Genomic DNA, 12,501 nt, shown 5'->3' on the forward strand with positions numbered 1-12,501 from the left:
CAACTGAGCCACCCAGGCACCCCTAAAAAAGACAAAATTTAAAACATTATTTGAAGTATATAAATCTTTTGTGCAGATGCACACACTGAGAGAGAGAAAAATAATTTTAGCAGGACATACCTCAGAGTATCAGTGGTTCTTGCCATGCAGTAGAATTCTAGGTGATTGTGTTGTCTTTCATTTACTTATCTGCCCATCTTTAATTTTCTACAATGAACATGAACGACTTTTATAATAATAGTGGGGTTTTTTAAGAGTTTGTTCCTAGATTTCTTTTCAATATTCACCTTTAAAGGTGTCTGTGGTTGGAGGTCTGCATGACACCTAAGAATGTTTAGTTATTCTTCCTGTGACTGGGTTGTAGGCTGAATGTCCCAGGGCTCATTAAACAGAAAACAATAAACAGGCATTTCCCAAGTGTAAACTCAGGGGAAATTTGGCCTTTGTCAGCAAATTTTCCAGGTATTCTAATAGCCAAACCTAGTACAACAGTTGGGCTTCGTAGATAAAATTAAGTAGAAAGTTATAAAAGATCCACATCATGTGATATTTTTAACAATCAAATGAGGTGATTTTGATTTGTCTTCTTCAAACCACTTTTGATCTCTTTATACTGTACTTGTTATTCAGAGCCCAGTAGAGTGATTATGAGGAACATTTATTGATGGCTCCCACAGAGTAACTACATCATTTGAATTTAGTGATTAGATTCCATTTAAATGTTCAAACCTCTATTTGGTAACTAGGTATGTGCCTAGTAGTACATTAGATACAGTGGGGGCTTTCAAATACCTCACAAAGACAAATGTCCTGGAGGAGCTCAGTTTTGACATAGAGACAGATAAATTAATAAATATCCCTGCATATATGGTGGGCTTCATAATCAGCATTGAGTCATGCAAAGAAAAAGTCATGGAAGCAAAGGAGAAGGAAACGTTAATTTTAATCAAAGGAGCAGGAACGTTTTCTTAAGAAGAAGTAAGATTTAGGGCTAGAAATAAAGAAAGTGTATTACTCCCTTGTTGGTTACAGGTAACAAATAAAAATCAAACCATCATAAATAAAAAGGTGATTTATTAGCTTCTGTAATAAGGATGTCTTGCTTTAGGCAAGGGAAATCTAAGCTTAGCCTTCCCTCTCTCTTTATTGACTTGATCAGAAACTTTCCACAAAAGATGGCTGCTAAACATGGAAACTTACTACTTAAGACTTACAGTCCAGGCCTTTCTGTTTCCCAACAACCATTCATTAAAAATCAGGGAAGATTCTCATTGGCTCTGCTTGAGAAACTGCCCAATCTGGGCCAATCCTTATGGCCAGCTAGGTCACATGCCCACCCTGCAGCGAGTGGGGAAGAGGGTAGGCATCATAATTGACAATTCCATCAGATCAGATAGAGTTAGGGAGCTGGAGCTCCCCCCCCCCCCCAAAGAAAGCAACAGAGAGGACAGAGAGATGGGCAAAACTACTGGACGAACACTATCTTTACCATCTTCATTTCAGACAGGTAGAATGTTGCAAGGTAACATGAGGGCAAAGCATTTGCGAGCAAAAGGGAGAGCTCAGGCTAGGATGTGAATGCAGGAAAATGCAAGGAATGTTTTGAACACAGTGGGTGTAAGGTGTTGGTGGGGTACCAAGTAATTCTACACCAGTGATTATGACCTCTGATTTGATAAAATGTTATAGGTATGTTTTCCTTTACTTAGATATTTATACCTGGGGAGTTTTGCATACATGAAACTGTAAGTTCAGCATTATTTAAGTGTAATGAGAACTTGCCATTTGAAGCATATCCTGTGATGAATATGTTTGTAAAGCATTCAGTTGCCACCAGAAACACTAACCTTTAATTTTTCTGTTTTGTACTTTTAAATTATTATGAATTGGCTTTGCTTAAGATAATGTATACTTAGACTAAATCTTTTTTCCAAAAAATAAATTTTAATCCATTTAAAATTTAACTCAACTTAAGCTTTTAGAGCATTGCCTGTTTCTAGTAAATGATTAATAAATGTATATAAATGCTCCTTTGAATTTATATCAATAATTATAAAGTCATCTACCAGTTTTAAAAGCCTATTTGGATCAGACATTTGTTTGTTCCTGGCAAAGCAATAACTGAATGAAAATTTATTTTATGATTCACAGAATCCCCAGGAGCCCAGGGTGATACAGGCCAATTGATGTTTTAATCCTTTCTGTCCTTCAAAAAGAATGACAGTGATGCTATATTTTTGTTCCTTAGTATTTGCTACATTGAGCTAAGATTATAGATAGAATATAGAATTAAATCCTTGCAAGATGAATTTAAAATCTACATTAGACAGATATGCAAGATTCTGACCTTGAGAAATAAATTGTAGAAGTGACAACCTAGTGAAAAACTCAGAAACAAACCAAAAAATCTAGAGATGGCAAAATATTCTATCAGCACTTGCTGGTAATGGACTAAAGTATAGGATTGAAAGGTCAATTTCCAGTTCCAGTTCTCTCCTGCACTTCATAATTTTGAGCATGGCACCTCTCTTCACTCCATATAAACTTCCCTATCTTCAAACTAGTTCATATCTTACAGAGAAGCTGCAGTGATATATGAAATAATAAATACAAAGTATTTAAGCTTTTCAGAATAACGTTTTCACAACAAAATGAAATAATTTCAAAATGAAATAATAATAAACTGTATCAATTACAAAAGCAAGCAAATTGGGAAAGAAATTTTTTATTAGAAGGATTCATTTCAAAATATGATTTTAAGAAAAATTCAACCAGTACATCCAGAATGAACCAATCTGGGGCCACCTGGGTGGCTCAGAGGGTTGAGTGTCTGACCCTTGGTTTTGGCTCAGATTGTGATCTCAGGGTCATGAGATGGAGCGCTGAGTCAGCCTCTAACCCTCAGCATGGAGTCTGCTTAGGACTCTCTCTCTCTCTCTCTCTCTTTCTCTCTCTCTCCTTCTATCTCTTTCCAAAAAACTTGATTCATATACAATTTTTGGAAAACATATTTTTCACTATGCAAATTTACCCCATTGCAATTTAATTAAAACCCAATGCATAAGACCATTCCTTAGAATAAATAATGTGTTAAATCAGTGGTACTCAGAAATATGTGACATTTTTAACCGTTTAAATTTAACAAGAAGAGTGATGTGACTGTTAATCTGCCCTTTTGATATTTTGTATAATATTAAATATATTTTGTAAAATAGAAATTGAAAGTCTTGGATATCCACAGATTTCAGACAAAAGAGCCATATGTGCCCTATCCAATTAAAATGAGCACTTAAAGGAATATTTTGTGAGATATTTAGATACCTTAGGAGCTAATAATGATTGCAATGTAATAATATAGTGTGGAGATACGGTTTCTTTTAGAATACATAAAAAGTTTTTTAAATTTAAAATTTTAAATATAAAATTAAATAATACTTAAAACATTGAAATAAACCCACTACATAGAATCATGTGGAATTTGATTACAAATGAGGCTGAGAGTTTTCTTGAGGACAAGACTGATGATAGGAAGGTGAGGAATTTCCCAAGATGGTTGGGAGGAATGTGGATAGCTAGATCATATTGCATAAAAAATAACTGACACAGTCACCAAATTTTAAACAAGGTGGAATGCAAAGCAATACTTCACATTTAATAACAGATTATCCTTATCAAAATAATATTTCTGTGGTATGGGGAATGACAGATGAGTCAACGCCAAAAAAGGATCGAATAAAAAGATGAGCAACCTGCCTCCTCCCCCCACTCTCCTCACCACAGACTTAGCACACCCAAAGAGAAGATTCTGAGAGCCTGAGGAAGAAGCTAAGTGTCAATTTTCATCTCCAGATTCCTCCACATTTGCCTTTTCCCCTGTATCCCTTGTCCCTAAATTCCCTTAATTTCTTGGCCTTTTTTGGTCCTTAGCTGAACTCGCTGTCTCTCTCACTCCTAATATGCTGATCTGGTCTGGAACCAGCAACGCTGCTTTCCACCTGTGAAGCCCTTCCATTACTTGATGATTGATGACTGATTATATATCTATGACCTCACATATAGCAGTAAGCCATGGATAAAGGCACCTATTCCTATTCCCTGTGGTAGCCCAGTAGAGCCTGTACCAATCTCTTCATGAGCCAACAAGACACTATTTGATTATGAAAGATAAGACTTAAACTTGAGAAAAAGATTTAGAATAAGATCCAGCAAAATGAGGGCACATGTCTCACTTAGATAGGTTAGGGTGGTTGGCTATCCCTCTACTAATCATCCAGTGCCTATGACATAGTTCGGTTTCTATTACAATTCTTGATACATAGAAGGCCCTCAGGAAATAGTTAATGAAGGAGAGATGAATGAATAAATAAAATATTATAAGCACCAGCTCTATCTAGGAATGATTATACTGGTTTTTGAGGCCATGCATGGGTTACAAAATATGATGAATCTTTAATTAGTAGAACATGTTTGGTGAAATTTCCATTCACATTTCTTTCAAGAAAAAAGGCAGGAAGCAACTCAGCACATCTACTTGTCATCGCTTTTAGAACATCTGTGGTTTTAAAACAGCTTTGAAAATAGTTACTTGCCTAGAGAAAGGTCTGACTTCTGCTGTATAAGCATTAAAGTGTTCTAAATTCATACACACTAGTACATACTCTCATAGATGGCAGTTAATAAAAATACTGATTAGGTGGCCTAAATCTTCTTCATACTCTGGTTTTATAGGAATATGTATATGTGCATTTGACTCATTAAATACTTGGTCAAAATGAAGAAAAAGGCAGATGGAACGGATACAATATCTCCCTCCCCCCTCCTTTTTCTTGCATGAAAAACTGCACATTTACTTTAAAAATCCCAAATAAGAATGTTTACTGCAATGGTCAATGGAAGCAGCATGGGCTGGCATATAAGATGCTGACCGTTTAGCAGGAGAAAACATCCTAAATACAGTGTGTCTCTCTCCATCAGCTGTGTTCAGTGTTTGTGTTTCTTCAGATTGATCGGCTGGACGTGGATAGCTTGTTTAGCAACATTGAATCTGTGCATCAGATATCAGCCAAGCTGCTGTCATTGTTGGAAGAGGCCACAACAGACGTGGAACCGGCCATGCAAGTAATCGGTATGTTTATTCTCTTCTCGAGTTCTACAATACAACAGGAAATAATATTTTAATAACCTCCCTGTGCTTTGGTTTTATGTTTCTGACTCACCAAGCTTCCCAGGAGATGTATAAATGCTAAACCCATCTTCAGGCTCATTGTAATTACACAAACTCTGTATTTGTCTTCAAATGGGTTTCTATCCATTTGCTGAAGTCCCACAGTAGCACTAAGCACACCATTTGCTTTTTAATTTTCAATCTTTCAACCTCTTTGCCTTCCAGATGTTCTCTCATTTTGTTTTATGGCTAACACTTACTCGATCCTTAAAGAATTAAATATTTAAATACTTTAATAGCTTTACTGATTTTAGTCACAGTGTTTTCCAGATCTTACACTTATGAATCCATTGACTTTGGGATTGTAAAATATTTTGCATGAAGGGTTTTTATAATTTATAAAACACACAAGTTCTACTTTTCCTTTTTTCTCCATATTATTTGCTTTCCAAATATATTTTTATTCTCAGTCATAGATTATTTCCTTACTCTGGTAAGATTTTGGAAAAAATACAAAGATCATTGAAAAAGCATTGAGCCAAATTTTTTTTATTCATTCTATTTCTTGGGAGTTCCAAAAGGAAAACTATTGTGGACTTTTTGAAGGCAAAAGCCACATCGGGGTGCTATGGAGACTAAGACTTCTTTGAGGTTTCTTTCTTTCTTTTTTGTTTTTTTGTATTTTTCTATTTCACATATAACATGCAATGTATGTTTCCTACAAAGATTTTAAAATAAATCAGGAGTAGAAGAATAAAACACCTCCATCATTGCCACTATCTGTCATATAAATGATCACAGTTATCAGTTTGATGTGGATCAACTTTCTTTGAGACGTATACAGAGACACAAACACACACTCACACTTTATACTTTGTTCATTGTGTCTTTATTTGTTAATGGAAGTTAGAGTTTCAACAATGAAATTGATCTTGGTTTGTATTTATGGAAGACCCAAAGCAAGACTGATTATAAATGGAAAGGTGAATCAACCTATTTGTAGTGTTTTATAGACAGAAAGGTCAGCTCACTCAAAAAGATTCTCCCACAGGAAGGGTTAAATTTAATCATTATTTGTGACTAAGTGTCCCTATTATGTACTGAATGTTTGTGTTCCCCTAAAATTCATAGGTTGAACCCTAACCCTCAATGTAATGGTATTTGGAGGTGAGGCCTTTGGGAGGTAATTTGGGTTTAGATGAAGTCATAAGGGTGGGGGCTCCCCCCATAATGGGATTAGCACACTTATAGGGAAAGAAAGAGACCAGTGTTCCCTGTCTCCCTCTTCACTATGTGAGGACACAAGACGGCAGCTCCCTGCAAGCCAGGATGGAGGCCCTCACTAGGAACTGAATCTGCTGGCACTTGAATCTTGGACTTCTCAGCCTGCAGAAATGTGAGAAATAAATGTCTATTATGTAAGCTCTTCCACCCTTCAGTCTTTTGTTATGGCAGCCAGAGCTAACGTAGTCTTCAATAAGCTGTAGATATGTTTTCTAAGGAAGGACTCTATTCATTATTACTTTAGTGTGGATTCATTGGCCATTTATTAATTCACTCAATGAATAGTTATTAAATAGCAGCATATATAAAGGTACTGAGTGGCATTGTGGAGTATCAAAAGATTAAAAAGATCATTCTGTCCTTCAAAAGTTTGCCATTGAAAAGCTCCTTGTATTGAAGGTATTTGTGTAATACACCATCAGACTATTTTCTATACTACTGGACAACTTCAGAGGATAAAAAGAATATTTCTAGATGGAGAATCATAGAAGGACCCTTGAAGATGTAACTTGGGCTTGCAGTTAGTCCAGATTTCAACAAGTGAGGTCCAGGTCTAAAAAACTAAGTGAAAGCAACAGCATGAACAAAAGCATGAACAGCAAATGCTAAATGGCTAGCATGCTTAGGAAATGGCGAGAGATAAAGCCAAACAGGAGTGAAGGATGAATCTGAAGCAGAAGTGAATCAGAAATGAATCTGGGGGCGTCTGTGTGGCTCAGTCGGTTAAGCATCTGCCTTTGGCTCAGGTCATGGTCTCAGGGTCCCGGGATCAAGCCCTGCATCAGGCTCTCAGCTCAGAGGGGAGCCTGCTTCTACCTCTTCTCTCTGCTCATGCTCTCTTTCTCTATCTCTCTCTCTCCCACTGTGTCTGTTTCTCTCAAATAAAATCTTGGGGAAAAAAATGAAATGAATCTATAGATGCACCTGGGTAGCTCTTGGTTTCAGCTCATGTCATGATCTCATGGATTATGAGATCAAGCCCCAACTGGGCTCTGTGCTCAGTGTGGAGTCTGCTTGAAGAGTCTCTCCCTCTGCCCCCCTACTCTCACAGGAGCAAGTGGACTTTCTCTAAATAAACCTTTAAAAAGAAGAAATGCACCTGTAAGTGTAGAATAGAGACAGACTATACTTGGAATCAAATTTGGAATTTACTCTACAGGTACTGAGGAGCCATTAAAAGATTTTTCAGCAAGGGTGTGATGAGACATACAAGTTTCTGGAGAAGGAAAACTATGGTAAGTATGAAGAGAATGGATAGAAGGAGAAAATGAGTCCTAGACTAGTAAATAGGTGGTTATAAATAATGCAGGCATATGGTAACAAGTATCTAAGCTAAGGTGGATACAGTGAGAATAAAAAAGAAGGGTCAGATTCAAGAGAAATGTTGAATAAAGCATAAATAAGATTTAGGGGTAGTTTCATATGCTGGAGTCCAAGACAATTCCAGGCTTAAGGAGACAAATAACCTAATTTACCTAGAACATCCTGGTTATAGTCTATTGTTGTAGCATTCAGTCCAGTTTAGCCTTTGTTCTGGAATGTCTCCTTTTTAAGGAGGATCAGAGATTCAGGAAGACTTCTACATTGCACTCCAATTTCTAACTGGTCTCTCCTAATAGAATATAAGAGGCAGGTGTATTTAATAGAGTTCTCACCATAACACATGGTAAACTCTGAAAGACGGTCTATCTCTCCTATCCCAACCTTTTGAAGTACAGCAAGCACAGCACTGGCTGATAAAAAGATAACATTTGGACATGAAGCTAACTGCTTCCTGCTTCAGTGGTGGCAGGAGATGTATCTGATGCTACAGATTCTGATGTCCATGGGTTATAGCAGCTAGTATGTCATGGCCTATGATGGGTGGCCCATGCTGTGACCTGTGAGAGGCATGAAGCCACCAGGATAACAGCCAGTGGGTTTTAGTGGGACATATAGGGAATTAAAGAGTAGATGTGGGGCACTAGTGTGGCTCGGAAGGTTAAGCGTCCTCCTTCGGCTTGGGTCATGATCTCGGAGTTCTGGGATTGAGCCCTGTGTTGGACTCCCTGTTCAGCAGAGTCTATTTCTCCCTCTCCCTCTGCACCCCCAGCTCATGCACGCTCTCTCCCTATCTCTCTGTGTCAACTGAATAAATAAAATTTTTTAAAAAAGATTAGATGTAAGTGAAATTGTTTGAGAAATAGTGGCTTTGCAGTTCTGCTACAGAGTATCTGGATACTGTTGCTACAATAATTTGGTAATTTATCTTATGATACAAATCCATAACTTTTTAATTATCTGGTTACGCTTACTTTGTTTTGCAATAAACCCTTTCAGAAGCAAGTGTTTAATCTATGCATGTTTAATAAAAATTAAGTATTGATTTTCTGTTGCTCAAGAAAGTTGATCATGAACACATAACACACAGCATACTCGCTATCCACAATGGGGTTCTTAATGCTATGACTGACCCGAAGACAAACAGAAGACAGAAATGGGCTGGAGAAGCAGCAATGCCTACACCAAATTTTAAAGCCTTGGTATTCGGTATTTGCTGACCATGCTTCTGTTCATGCTGCTACTTCTACTTGGAACCCTCTTCCTGACCTTCTTCCCACTTCCCACTTGGTAAAATCTTACCTATACTTTAAGCCCAAGTGCATGTGGTTTAACACGTGCAGCTACAAAGGCGTGTTTACACCGAGCACTTCATGCAGCATGGCTTCATGAGGTCAAATGAAGTTATCCTAAATTAATCTCTTTTATTTTTAATTCTGAGTTACCTTGGGCCCATGAGAAATGTAAGGCAATGGTTATTAATGAGTCGACAACAATAGCAGAAGGGTTTACAGTTAAATTATGACAAGTTTATAATAGTGTGAGCATATAAAGAACCAATTAATTCCAGTAATGATTTAAAAATGTTTAGCCAGGGGCATCTGAGTGGCTCAGTGGTTGAGCATCTGCCTTTGCCTCAGGTCATGATCCTGAGGTCCTTGACAAAATAATGGATTGATATTCTTCTAAAATGTCAAAAGATGACATTACCTTTAAAGATGAGGTAAGACTGGGGCACCTGGGTTGCTCAGTGGTTGATCATGCCTTTGGCTCAGGGCGTGATCCTGGGGTACTGGGATTGAGTCCCACATCGGGCTCCCTGCAGGAAGCCTGCTTCTCCCTGTGCCTCTCTGTCTCTCATGAATAAACAAACAAACAATAAATAAAGCAAGTGGAAGCCTGGATAGATTCTAGAACAGTAAAAGAATGTAGCATTGAAATTCAAATACAGTGTTTAATTTAGGTAATAATAATAAAGAAAACTTTATTTCCCTTTCTGACAACTGTACTGTGGTTACACAAGATTTTTTTTTAATTTTATTTATTTATTCATAAGAGATGGAGAGAGAGAGGCAGAGACAGAAGCAGACTTCTTGCAGGGAGCCTGATGCAGGACTCGATTCCAGGACCCCAGGATCATGACCTGAGCCAAGGGCAGATGCTCAACCACTGAACGACCCAGGTGCCCTGGTTACACAAGCTGTTAAGCCTAGAGAAGCTGAGTGAAGGATATTTGTAAACTACCAGTACTAATTTTGCAATTTTCTGTTAAGTAAAAAATAAGTTCAAAGTAAAAACTTAAAGATACTATAGTTTACAGAGAAAACTCAATCGAATGTATCTTTTTTAAAAAAAAAATATTTATTTATTCATGAGACCTAGACTGAGAGAGAGTCAGAGACACAGACAGAGGGAGAAGCAGGCTCCCTGCAGGGAGCCTGATGTGGGACTCAATCCCAGTACCCCAGGATCACGCCCTGAGCCAAAGGTGTGATCAACCACTGAGCAACCCAGGTGCCCCAGTCTTATCTCATCTTTAAAGACCTTGACATTTTAGAAGAATATCAATCCATTATTTTGTCAAGGACCCCAGGATCATGACCTGAGGCAAAGGCAGGCGCCTAACTGCTGGGCCACCCAGGTGTCCCTCAATCGAATGTATTCACAATTTTTGAATTTACTAATCATAAGTTGCAACTTTGAGGAAGATGATAGAAAAATACATAAAGGAAGTTATAACAGTAAGGTGTATATGAAAGAGAAATGGTTGGAGTCATATTTTAATTTTTCTACCCTTGACATCTGGGCTAGCCTTGTGGCTTGATTTGACCAATAAAATGTGGCAAAATAATGTTCTACAACAGCCTTGTGACATCCACTCTCCTGAGGAAGAGGGAAATCTCAAACTACCCAATCATTTCAATCAACACAGTCGAAGCCTTCGACTTTGATGTGAGCATGGCCTCCTCAGCCAGGTGGCCTCTGGTTACAAATTGCAAACACATGTATAAACAACACCTGGAACAAGCCAACCCAGCTGAGCCTTGTTCAAATTGTCACTCCAGAGAATTGTGAGCAAACAAGAGTTTTAAGCCTTTAAGTTTTGGGTGATTTTTTTTTTTCCTGCAGCAATAGCTAACTAATACAGATTCAAGGACAGTGATTCATTCAATTTAGATAAAGAAAAACTTGATTTGGAAAGTGGATTTTGAGCTTGGACTCTAAGGACTTATAAAGGTGAAGATTGAAGAAAATGACTCTTTTTTTAAAGATTGTATTTATTTATTCATCAGAGATGTGGAGAGAGAGAGAGAGGCAGAGACATAGGCAGAGGGAGGAGCAAGCTCCATGCAGGGAGCCCGATGTGGGACTCAATTCTGAGTCTCCAGGATCACACCCTGGGCCAAAGGCAGGCACTAAACTGCTAAGCCACCAGTGATCCCAAAAATGACTTTTTAAAAAAGATTTACTTATTTATTTAAATGAGAGAGAGAGCATGAGTGGGAGGGGCAGGGAGAGAGAAGGAGAGAATCTCAAGCAGACTCTGAGCTGAGTGGGGAGCTCAACACGGGGCTCAATCTTGCAGGGCTTGATCTCACAACCCTGAGATCATGACTTGAACAGAAACCAAGACTCGGATGCTTAACTGACTGTACCACCCAGGCACTCTGAAGCAAATGACTTTCTAAATGACAAATGACATAGAGGCCCCAAGGCAGGAGATTAGAGGAAATTCTTATAAAGACAGCATAGTCCTGTCTAATGTGGCTGGAGCATAGCACCAAGGAGACCTCCATGACTCATATATGGTAGCCATATCAATCCTGAGTTCACTGGCAATTTCTATCACTAAATCTTTCACCAAAGCTCTTACATTTTACAGTATAACCTGATTTTTGGTGAGACATTTCCTTTTTTTTAAATTTTTATTTATTTATGATAGTCACACACAGAGAGAGAGAGAGAGAGACAGAGACACAGGCAGAGGGAGAAGCAGGCTCCATGCACCGGGAGCCTGACGTGGGATTCGATCCCGGGTCTCCAGGATCGCACCCTGGGCCAAAGGCAGGCGCCAAACCGCTGCACCACCCAGGGATCCCTTGGTGAGACATTTCCAAACTCATGTTACCACAAAATGAAAAGTACAGGAGTCCCATTTCTCTGTCCTTAGATGGCACGAATGAGAGGTTGTGATTCATAGCTCTAGTGCCAAAGGGAAAATTTCCAGATACCCAGATAAACCAGGCAGAGGATTTTACTCAATAATAACCTTGGGGTTTGGATGAAGTTCAAGTTTAAGCACAGAAGCATATGTTTGTAGATATGAGAGCTCTAGGGAATTGTCTGGACTATCATGCCAAGGTAGAAACTGGATTTTAAAGTCTTGACTTCAGCAGACTGTCTAAATATGACATGGGTTCTAAATCTTTAGAGGTGGGAGTATGAGATGTGGCTCTTGTTTCCCCTTAAACTGAAGATTACTCTGTAACGATTTAAGAAAATAGTGAGCAAAGACAAAACAGGTAAAATGGTAGTATAGGGTTTAGAGGTTTACATCCTGGCTCATCTGATTACAAGATATTTAATATTAGGCAAGTTACAAAATCTCATTGAACTTTGGTTTCTCATGTAGAAATTTGAGGTAATAATACCCACCGCACAGAGTATTTGTGAAGATTAAGTAAAATCACGTATAAATAATGATGGCCCAGGGCCTATTCTTAATAAATATT

General features: G+C 38.2%; 1 protein-coding gene and 1 long non-coding RNA gene across 3 annotated transcripts in view; one reads left to right on the forward strand and one right to left on the reverse strand.

The window, feature by feature from the left end:
- ARHGEF38 (Rho guanine nucleotide exchange factor 38) overlaps positions 1 to 12,501 on the forward strand; it is a 122,316-nt gene that overhangs the window by 51,746 nt on the left and 58,069 nt on the right. For both annotated transcript variants that reach the window (XM_072810290.1, XM_072810291.1), the window contains exon 3: positions 5,002 to 5,125. In XM_072810290.1, the coding sequence (XP_072666391.1) occupies positions 5,002 to 5,125 (124 nt within the window). The remainder of the gene's footprint in view (positions 1 to 5,001; positions 5,126 to 12,501) is intronic.
- On the reverse strand, positions 4,846 to 9,713 carry LOC140623720 (uncharacterized). Its single transcript, XR_012023278.1, has 2 exons — positions 9,479 to 9,713; positions 4,846 to 5,149 (listed from the first exon to the last, which is right to left on the reverse strand). It is a non-coding gene; the product is annotated as an uncharacterized lncRNA (long non-coding RNA).

This window comes from Canis lupus, chromosome 33, assembly GCF_048164855.1.
Source record: "Canis lupus baileyi chromosome 33, mCanLup2.hap1, whole genome shotgun sequence".
NCBI lineage: Eukaryota > Metazoa > Chordata > Mammalia > Carnivora > Canidae > Canis > Canis lupus.